Genomic DNA, 10,891 nt, shown 5'->3' with positions numbered 1-10,891 from the left:
CATTAAAAATAATATAAAATTATATTTATGAAAATGTAAAATATATATATATATATAATAAATAAATAATACAATAAACTTCGATCTGAAAATTATGTTTAGATAATAATTTTTATTACTATATAATTTAGTCACAGGTATTAATTTTTGTTTTTACAGTGACTTTGAATGTTTTTTTTAAGCTTAATTATAGATTTGGTTTTTGTATTTTCAATTTCGTCCTCTCTTTTTTCCAATTTAGTTTTTTTTTTTAAAACAATTCATTTATGTTAGATTGATGTTGTGTTTTTTTTTTCAATTTTGTATTTTTTATTTTCTAAAACAATTCATTTTTTAAATGATTATTGGTTGGTTTATTTATATTAAATTTTCATGATGATACAATTGGTAAAGTTAATTAAAAATCACATAAGACATTATATATAATATATGAAAAGTTACAATATGATTTATTATAAATCAAAGTGAATTCTTTTGATTCATTTAAGAAACTTATTTCAATGAAATATTCTTATTATACGTATTGAATGTGATAAGTGTTAAGAGAGAAATTCATATTACTGTCCGTATAAATTATCATTTTAAATGTTCATTATTGTTTGAAAATTTGTTCGCTAATATATTGATAAAAGGGTTTTACCAATTAGGTTGTTTCTCTTGATAAGTAGTGCATTTTCACATTTAATAGTTACAAGTTATCGATCAACAATGACCAACATTCATTTTATTTGAACATTTTCTTCCTTTATTACGTCATTTGTTGTATAACATCTGTTCCGAAGAGCTAAAATGACAGTAAAAAAACATTAATTATAATATTTAATAAAATATAATTAAAGTTGCTGAAATGTAATGAAGGAAAGAGTCTTATTAATCCTCCAATTTATGAAAAATTAAGTTGACATTGAAATTTACTTTTGTCATTTGTCGATTTATATCTAAAGTCAAATTGGATAAATTTTCTTCAATTTGTTGAACACATTCTTGCATTTAGTCTTGCAACTCCTGCATCTCCTTCCACATTTGACATAGCAATTCAGGATTTGAGTGGAGGGGAGGTTGTTGAGAATGACCACTAAACTGGTGCATTCCTACAACAAACTCGTCATGCAAAAAGATTTTGCTCTTTTGCTTGCCCTTGATCCTCATTAATTGGATTATCGTGCTGCCATACACCGTTAACATTAACAATATAGAACTTCTTCAAAGAATTTGTAGAAAAATGTTGTCTCAACCCAATAGTTATGCTTGCATTTGCAAAAAAAAAATATACTCCAGTTTATTACATAATTTGGGTATTAATATACCATATGGAAAAGGTGTTTTACTGGCATTTCATTTAAGTATATAATATTGCATGATATGATTAAGCCAATCAATGAATATGTTTTTTTTTAGCACCCATATGGTAAAAATATCTTCTTGCAATAGTGAAATGTGGAGTCAATATATGCACTACCACATCATGAAGAAGTTTGTCTATATGTTAAGACAACCAACAATTTTCACACATTGACCTTGCATGTCCGGTCTCACCGTAGAAGCTAATGTCATTTCACAATCGAAAATGAAGTTTTCTAGTAAATCTTGTAAAGGACAATTTTCAACCCTAATACATCATATGGGCAATATTAAGCCAATTATCTAGTATTACACAAATCTTTGATTCATGAACTATTATTTAGTCTAGATGAGTTATTAATTGTATGATTATTTAGTATTATAAGAATCTCTTAGAAACCGATACTTGATCTTTCTATTTTATATTATTTAAACGATTCGGTATGTTTGCTGAAAAGTCAACAACCAGTCGTTTTTGTCGTTTTTGCCTGCATTAATTTCAAATTTTGGAAATAATTATGTATGTTACCAAATATAGACTATTCAACAAGGTGTTAAATTGCAATGTCGCTTTTAAAATTGCATAAACCTATTGTGTTTTTGAATGTCCTAAGACCTTCATGTTGATGCTAAAATTTCAATCACAGACCCTTTCTAACATCCTTGTTATGCAGTTGAAAAGAGTTACATTTGTTTTCTTTTTTCACTTGCAATTGGAACATCAACAATAATTGATAATTGAGGTGATCACTACTTTCTTGTATATTGAGGAATTCATATGAAAAAAAAAATTGCAGTTACAGCAAACATGATTAGAAACCAGTCAACAGAAAAAAATTAGAAACTCTTTGCAAGTAAGGTCATTGTTATCTCTTCTTAATAATTTTTTGGTTGGCCTAATTTATACTTTTTTAATGCCTATAATGCCATCACACATACCTTTAGATAAATTGTTGAAGCTTCTTCTCCAGCTTCTCCTATTTCAAAGTTTGTGAAACATCCTAGGTAGAAATTATGGTAGAAATGCCCCAATCCCACTTGGCTTGCATAACAGAAATATAGAGAAGTTGAAGATAAATTATTACACATAGTCTATGAGTTTTGGATCTTGGATGCTTTAAATTTGTCATAAATCCATGGAGTCCAAATATTCTTAAAGGTGTTAATCTCAGCTTGCTCAATATATATTTAAAAGACGCCAATAAATACTTTTTAGTGAATCTTTTTTTGTTAAATAAATTTTCTATTATAGTATGTGTGATTGTGTGATAGTAATGAAATTGCATAAGGTTTTTAATTTTATAATATCACTCTTTGATAGTTGATATTTTATTTGTAGACTAAAACCGTTTTCTTAACCTTGTGGATTAAAATTAACTTTAACTTAAAAGAATAAAATTACAAAGGATTAAAATCACAATCAACCCGTTATTGTTTTTTTTTCAAAACCCTTTCCAGGCAGGTTTGCTCAGCTTCAACTTCGTACCAAAAGAAAAATTGAATTCAATTTATTTAAAGGGAATGCAAAAACACGTAACCTTTTTCCAATTTAATCTATTTGTCAACCCAACATCAAATTCAAGTTCATTGATTAAACCGTTTCTCATAAAAACTTGTGAGCGTCCATCTTAATAAATTATACTCAGGCAGCTCTAGAACAACTTGGTTTCACTCATCTCTATGTTAAGCTTATGGAGTCAACATTCACTCAAGTGCTACGTGAAAAAATTGGAAAGACAAGAATATTATGTTGGAGTAGACAAACTGAACGTTAGAAGTCTCATATCGACTAGAGATAAGACCAAATTATAATATATAAGTGAGATACAAACCTCACCTTATAAGCCGGTTTTGTAGGGTTGAATTAGACCTAAAACCCACTTCTAATACTGAACGGGCTTTTGATGTCACAATCAGGACTCACTTAAAAGCAAAAAATAATAATAAAAAATTACAATAATAAGACTTCGTCAACGATATATACTTTACAGAAAGCATACATTCAGATAAATATAATATACTGTGTTTATACACAAAGTTCCTAGCATTGAAAGAAAATGGAATGCAGCAGGAGCAGAGACCTATTCCCAACGGAATGGCCAAAGTTCCCAATTATGATTTGAGAATTATACCAAAAGCCAACTCCAAGCAAAGCATGAACATTAAAAATCACAACTCTACAATACAAGCACCATCTACTCAAGAGATATAGAAATCATTCTGGTTCCACGATCGTTGATCATTTCCAAAAGCTCCATGTAGTGGATTTTGTTGATAGTGAAAATCCTCCAGAAACATGCCCTGTGCATGGGTCAATATGGTATTTTTTTTTGGGTCAACGGTCAATATAGTAAGTCATGAGCTTCAAGGATAACCAGTAAACATGATGATACATCAGTTTCTGAAGTGCATTCCTCATTCCCTGAACAATAAATATGATTTGATAAATCATTTCCTAGGTGAAAAACCAACACAGTGGATTCATGTAGCTTGCCTAAAGATCGACAAACTTCCAGCAATGCATATAGTTCGGTCATTATCCTGGAAGCTACTTAGGAGGCATAAGTCAAAGGATTCATGGGTTCGGTTCAATAAGTCAATATCCAAACAAAATATGTATATCCACTGTGATGTATAAGAAACCAGTGGCTGAGAATTTGTAACCTCAGCAACCAGAAGAGAATTTAGGGTTTGTAAGTTTCAGGTTTTAGTTGTGGTCCAAAAGCTAATTTCTTTTACCCCTTGATCAGAATTGAAAAACCTTACCAATAATCAATCATATCTGTAAGCTATAGCATTCACGCTACTTACATACTTCAGCTCATTATTACTAACTACCTTTGATTCGCATTAGAAAGAGAGGTTGATTCAGTTAACTCTTGGTGTCCTAATCCAACTGGCTACTAATATATTCAGTAACTGTTTCATTTTGCCAGCATGCCTTTTGGAATTATTGGCATGCTACTACCTCTGAATCAGAATTGACCTCAGTAAGGGTCACTTTAAGCGGTTGCCAGCTCAATTGTTGATGCACAATCCATTTTTTAACGGTAATCGCTATGTTCAAAATTTGTAGGACATCACCCAAAGCATGATTTTTCAAGCACATATTCTTAATCACAATACCTGCTTCGTACCTAGGGAAAAGACAAATATATACTCATAATGAGAAGCAGAAATTTTCAGCAGCTAAAAATAAACTAAGTTACAGTATCCTTACTTGCACTGCGTACTCATTATTGCTAATCTTCCCGAAGAAGTAGATAGAAATTTTTTAATTTCATTCCATGTCTCTTTTGAGTGCTTCTTAGGATTACCACCTATAGGGTTTACACATTTCCAAACTTTATCATTCTTACCAACAAACAACCGCAAAGCACCTACTTTCTGCTCCACTACCATCTGCTGCTCAACTGCACTCTCCAGAGCCTTCTTGACATCTGTACTGCGATGCTTGGGATCTCCACATCGAATACAATCCGTTATATTTGACTCGGTTGGCATAATTTTTTCATTTTTTAGTGTGTTCAAGGCAAGTAAAACAACCCCTATAAGACCTTGGACGTATTCAGAAGGTTTAGGAAATCCTGGAGATCCCCACATACCATTACTAGGAAGATTATTATTACCCACAGTTGCTGATGTAGGTTGGTGTTTTGGACCATGTGAATGGCCATTATACAAATGTTGTGCTTTCTGTATCATGTGCCCATGTGGTTCATCAATGGACTTAATAGGATTTGAAGAAATACTGTAAGAACTCTGTTTCAAGTCCCCGTTCAAATATTTAACGGGGTGTGGATCGTGAGCGATACTAGGATAAATATTACCAACATCTGGCACCTTCGTAAGTGGTGCTGCAGAGAAGCTGGGCCCACCGGTTCTAGTTGGCACTACTGAAGTTGCAAAAGTTTGGGAATTTGGGGAAAATGAACTGCTTGGTGCAAAAGGAGGCTGCAAAGGAAAAGAATTTGATCTCGATGCCTGTGAATGTGGATTTTGATGATTTCCTGGTGGAGTACCATTATTGCCCCGCATTTGATCAGGATTGTCACAAGTAAAATTAGGAGTAGAACCACTTGGGGGAACATTATGGCTAAAATTTGGTGTAGATTCACTTGGGGGAACATTATGGGTAAAATTTGTTGTAGAACCACTTGGGGGAACACTATGGGCATAGTTCCCAGGTCGAGAAGAATTTATATAGCCATAATTTTCTTGAAGTCCAACTGGAGCTGGATTCATGACCTTTGGTCTATTTGGTTTACTTGAATTTTTCCCATTCGTCTTCCCATGATGTCTAGAATCAAGTTGCCTTCCTGTACCAGGAAATTTCTGATTTCCTGTATGAACTTCTGAATAGGATTCCAGATACTGCGGTATCTGAAAGGCATTATGGACTGTACTTTGTATGGAGTCAGAAGAGGATTGGATGTCATTATTAGCAAGTTGTAGTGATTCACCCTTGGTAAGGGGAGGTCCTCCAGCCAAGAGACTAGTCCAAAGCCACACACTCTTAGCAGCTGCTACTAGGGGTGCAGAAGCTTTCTTAGGCTGTGCAAGAAGAATATTATACCTCCTCAACCGCAGCTGATGAAGAGCATTGGAAAAGTCTCTATCACCAGATATTAATAAGTAATTAGCAGGTGCAGGATTGTCCACAGCCCAGAATAACATGTCAACAAGAATCTTTTTGTCACTTGCATCTTTAACACCTGGCAGTAAAAATATGAAATCATTAATCACACGAATTCATTATTTGAATTTCACCATTATCAGGAAAGCAGAAAGATTTGAAACAAATTATCCCAAGAGACTCCTAACAAGGTTCTTCAACAGAGAAGACTAACAAATTAGTAAACTCGTTGGCAACCCCTTATCATGATCATTATAAATTGATTGTCACCTCAGAGGTTCATAACATAATATCAACGTACTTCAAGAGAGAAGACTGACAAATCAGTAAACCATTGATAGGAGTGGGCATGGATTGGATATTTAAAGATGCAATCCACATCCAATATAGATCCAAATCTACTTGTTGTGCAAAACTAGTTTCGAATTTTTTAAAGTCCAGATAATATTTGGATCAAGTTGTAAATCCATATCCAAATATTTCAATCAATTAAGCAGGAAATCCAAATTCATTTCTAATTTCTAATGAAACTTAACTTTTTTATAAATCTATATTTTAAAAATAAAATAACTATTTCATCTAATACACAAATATATAAAAAAGTTAAATAATATATAAAATAATAAAAAATTTAATAATATTATAATTTAATAATATTAAAAATTAAATATAATATATTATACAAATTTCAAAAGTCAAGTCATCTCAAGTTGTGGCAATTTCACTTTTAAATACTTTGTACATCACACAAGTAGTTATAATTTGACACTACTTGAGTTCATCTACAGTAAAGTCAAGTTGTTTGGCTTCACAAGTTGATTCGCTTCACAAATTGACACGCCTTGTCTATGTGGGTATTTCTTTAAAACTTATAACCAATTCCATATTTAATGTCTTGTTTGGTAGCAACAAAATAGGAACGGGAGGATGAAAATAGGAGTGAAAAGAATATTAGTTGTTTGATAGGATCCACAAGAACCATATTCCCCTTTATTTCTCACTATTTCCATTCATTTTTTTTAAATTTCTATCTTTATTACTTTTGGCTCTACCAACATGGTCCTAAAAGATAAGCATGATTGAACACCAAGAAAATCAAACAAACTAATATGGCAGAGAATTCAAGTACTGTCAGTTATAAGCGAAGGTAAAGAGTCAAACTCTTCTCTCATTTTTTTTTTCTTATATAATACAAAAAAAAAATATAACTTTTAATTGATCTGATTTAAATGAAGCCTTTTGATCATGGAATCTAGTAAAAGATCCGTAAGTTATTCAAAGCTAGCTTTCAGGAAACATAAGAGTAATGCATCCTCCTTGCTGAACCGGAGTAGACAATTACCAAAATCGATAATAATGATGATGATGATGTTTATAAAAAAACAAAACTTATGCTAACAAGTAAGTTGGTTCAGGTTCTGTTAACCGTGAAATTCGAGATCAATCATTTTGAAGGAATTGAATAGAATATTTGGATTGTCAGGAAAAAAAAAACTAGTCAAAGCGGTATAGACAAGCAAGTCGAGTTTGGGGGGTTGGATAGAGAGGAAAAACGGATTACCGGCGGGGACATGGTTGAGGGAGATGCCGGTGCTGGAGAGGGCATGCTGAACGGAAGCAGTGATGCCAGTGGTGTCGCCGTAAGCAGAGATGGAAACGGGGCCGCAATAATTCATCCGAACGAGAGCGGAGCTTATATTCTGCGCGATGGCGTGGGGATCGCACCCTTTGGGCACTTGACAGTTCTCTATGTCCCACCAAACCGAAGTCTTGACCAACGAGTACTGAGCCTCCGCAACCGCCGTCGCCGCTCCGCCTTCGCCCATCTTACTGGTTCTGGAACCTTCCTTTAATGTCTACAGTCAGATGAAGTGAAAGTGAACCTTAACTTGTCCCTCCAGTTTCTATTGTGGGAGAGAATGTATCTGCTGGGGATTAATGGGAAGGGAAGACGTGTAATTTGACGTGTTTGCCCTTTTGAGTTTGGAATACTTAGAGAAGAAGGAGAGAAGAAAAGAGTGTAGTTGGAAAAAAAATGGGAATGGACTTGACTTAGGAGTGGGTTCTTGCAGGTTAGCTTCGATGTGGGACATTGTCTTTCTAATTTTTTTATTTTTTCTTTCATCATTTTCCTCTTTCTTAACCCTGTCCTGAAAAAGTTCTATTATGACGCGCAAAATGAGTGTGGTAGGTGACTCGGTGATGGTGGAATTATTGTACTTTTTAATTTATAAAATGACACTTGTGTTAAATTTTATTTTTCTTATATCAGTGTGTTTGTTTCTTCGTAAATAACGATACTTAACAATATTATTTTGGTAAGATTTTAATATTATTCATATGTTATTTTATTATTAGTCTAAAATTATAATAAATAATAATAATTATAAACATAAAATGTTAAGAAAAAATGTTTTGAAATATTATTTTTCTTTTGATAGAGGATAAAGGATCCGCATAATGATGAGTGACATATAAAAGATAATCAATAAGTGATTTCGACGTGGGATTGAGTAAGAAAGGAGAAATAAATTAAAAAAAAAATTCATTATAGTATACTAGTCATGCACATAAAATAATTTTTTATTAAAATAAAAATAAATAATTTGTATAATTAATTTTTATATAAATAATTTGTATAATTAATTTTTATATAAATAATTTATAATTATAAAAAATATTTAAATTTAAAAAAAATATTAAAAAAATAAAATTAAAAAATGATTTTTTATTATGAATAATTAGTTTTATTTAAAAAAGTGGTTATTAAAAGATAAAATTGAAAAAATAATGTGTACATAGAAATTTTCTTTAATATTATTATAGTATATATGTTTTTGAAATTTTCTTTTCTTCTCTTTATTTTTATTACTATTTTAATTAAAAATGTATTTATAGAGATAAATAAGATCATCACAAAAGTATTTTTAAACATAATAAACACTAGTTATAACAATTTGTAATTTATGTTATAAGTTAATTTAACCAATTCATAATTTAATTAAATTATTTATTATTACTTTTTATATTTTAATATATTTGTTTGTTATTTATAATTTTTAAAAACTCTTTTTAAATTCAAAATAGAATTCTCATTCTCATTTCCATATTTTCTTTTACACCATTCTTTTCAATCATCTTTTAACCCTTATTCCTTCTTTCTCTTCTTTTTAATTATAAGCATTGAAAAGCATGAGAGAACCATCACACCGACATCATAAAGAGTTTTAGTAAGGTAAGTAAAAAAAAAAATTGTCTGAACCAGATTTGAATTATATGTAATTGTCTATTTTCCTCTTTAGGATTTTTTTTTTATTTTGGTTCCAAGAAGGAGTTTTGGATTACTAAGTTGAATTTTTATTTATTATCGTTCTAGATATAAATAAGAGGTTAAGGTTAAATGTTTTTTTTAAAAGGAAGTTGATAACTTTTTTTTGTAAGTATATCAATTCATTATAGTGATTAAGTTAAGAGTATCTTTCTTCTAAAGAAATTTGTGTCACGTTATCTAATTAAAATTATTTATCAAAATCAATTTGATAGCAAATGAAATTTTGATTTAAAGAATTAAAAGTAAGAAATTGACAAAATATTAAAAATTGAAACTAAAAGTTGGAAGAAAGCTTCGTTGGAATTGAGTTCGTGACTAACATTATAGTAACTTATCTGAACAATATAATTTAGATTCAAGCATTAACATAATGTATTTTGGTTCAATTCCTTAAAACAAGTTCTAAAGAACTATGTTCAATTATTAATTCCTTAAGTAATTAAACATAGCACTTGCATTAAGATCTTATGTTTATAAATGACCAAAAGAATTGAAATTATTCCTAGCATGGTTCCTTTTGGTTGTTTTTCTTACGTTCATACTCAAATTTACTTCCCAACACAACTTGAATATATAAAATACATCATACTTCCGTATAATGATAAGTAAAACAAGAAAAGCATATGAACACAACTTATATTGAACAGGAAGATTATATCAAATGTCAGTCATTACATTCAATTCCAACAAAAGAGAGAATTAGCTACACCTAGTCATCTAGAACGTACACAGTTTTGCAATCCCTTGCATACAATGTTGTCTGGATGCTTGGGGTAGTCTCCTGAAGTCTGCAATATTCTACAGTTCCTTTCTCTCTGTCAGAAGTTACCTCTACTCTGTCTATTTCCCACTTTTAATGCCAAAGGAATAACTAATTCGCTAAGCGCAATGATACCATGCACTAAGCGAATATTCAACTGCAATTCTTCACTCAACTGCGTTTATTCGCTCAGCGAATTGTTTTGGTGCGCTGAGCGAATAAATCATAATTTAGCTGATCGAATTATTGCTAGCTTGGCAAGAAATGTCTGATAGCCCTCCACTTTGATGTATAAATTTATGTACAATTTACTACACAATTTCCTACTTCTAATTACAACTTTTCAATGAGGAAATACATGAACAATTACAATTTTGAGCTCATTTATAAGTGTAACATAAAGTATTTTTCACACTTATCAAAAGTTTCATTAAAAATATAAGAAAAGCTAATTGTTTGGAAGGATTGCTTGAATTTTTGGTTTGGAATTTTGTGATTAGATATTATAAACTATGTTTTGTGATTAAGGTTGTAAATAAATAAGATTAGATATTGCATGTGAGGTTCGAGACCTCATTTGTGTATTTTCTTTAGTTCTTGAAACATCACCGTTGTGCAATATGTATGCACGGTTGAGTGTGAACTATCCAAAACCTCAAACAGAGGCTACTTCACATGTCGTTGAGCATTGGCTCAATAGAAAGCCCTTGGAAGACTGGTGTTACGCGACACCTTTTGTCGTTAGACGTCAATGAAGTCGATGACCCTTGGAAGCAAGACATTGAGCAGTCGTTACCTAAACTCTGGCGTTAAGCAGTGACTA

At 31.3% G+C, this 10,891-nt stretch overlaps 1 protein-coding gene across 2 annotated transcripts; it reads right to left on the bottom strand.

The window, feature by feature from the left end:
- Positions 1 to 3,301: 3,301 nt before the first annotated feature.
- On the bottom strand, positions 3,302 to 8,105 carry LOC106772291. Of its 2 annotated transcripts, none has more exons than XM_014658592.2 (3): positions 7,539 to 8,105; positions 4,562 to 6,056; positions 3,302 to 4,478 (listed from the first exon to the last, which is right to left on the bottom strand). In XM_014658592.2, the coding sequence occupies exons 1-3, from the start codon at positions 7,801 to 7,803 to the stop codon at positions 4,292 to 4,294; spliced, it is 1,947 nt and encodes a 648-aa protein (XP_014514078.1). In that variant the 5' UTR covers positions 7,804 to 8,105; the 3' UTR covers positions 3,302 to 4,291. The 2 variants fall into 2 exon arrangements, with proteins under 2 accessions (XP_014514078.1, XP_022640836.1); XM_022785115.1 differs by having other exon boundaries at positions 3,302 to 3,763.
- Between the last annotated feature and the right edge of the window lie 2,786 nt (positions 8,106 to 10,891).

The sequence above is a fragment of the Vigna radiata genome, chromosome 8, assembly GCF_000741045.1.
Source record: "Vigna radiata var. radiata cultivar VC1973A chromosome 8, Vradiata_ver6, whole genome shotgun sequence".
Taxonomy (NCBI): domain Eukaryota; kingdom Viridiplantae; phylum Streptophyta; class Magnoliopsida; order Fabales; family Fabaceae; genus Vigna; species Vigna radiata.
This window is presented reverse-complemented; position numbering and strand designations above follow the sequence as displayed.

Bases quoted from the DNA above. Each gene is read 5' to 3' on its own strand.
- LOC106772291 (XM_014658592.2), bottom strand. From the start codon at position 7,803: ATGGGCGAAGGCGGAGCGGCGACGGCGGTTGCGGAGGCTCAGTACTCG. The intron at 6,057-7,538 runs GTAATCCGTTTT...TTTTACTGCCAG, and splicing joins CCTCAACCATGTCCCCGCCG to GTGTTAAAGATGCAAGTGAC. The intron at 4,479-4,561 runs GTAAGGATACTG...TCTTTTCCCTAG, and splicing joins ATAATGAGTACGCAGTGCAA to GTACGAAGCAGGTATTGTGA.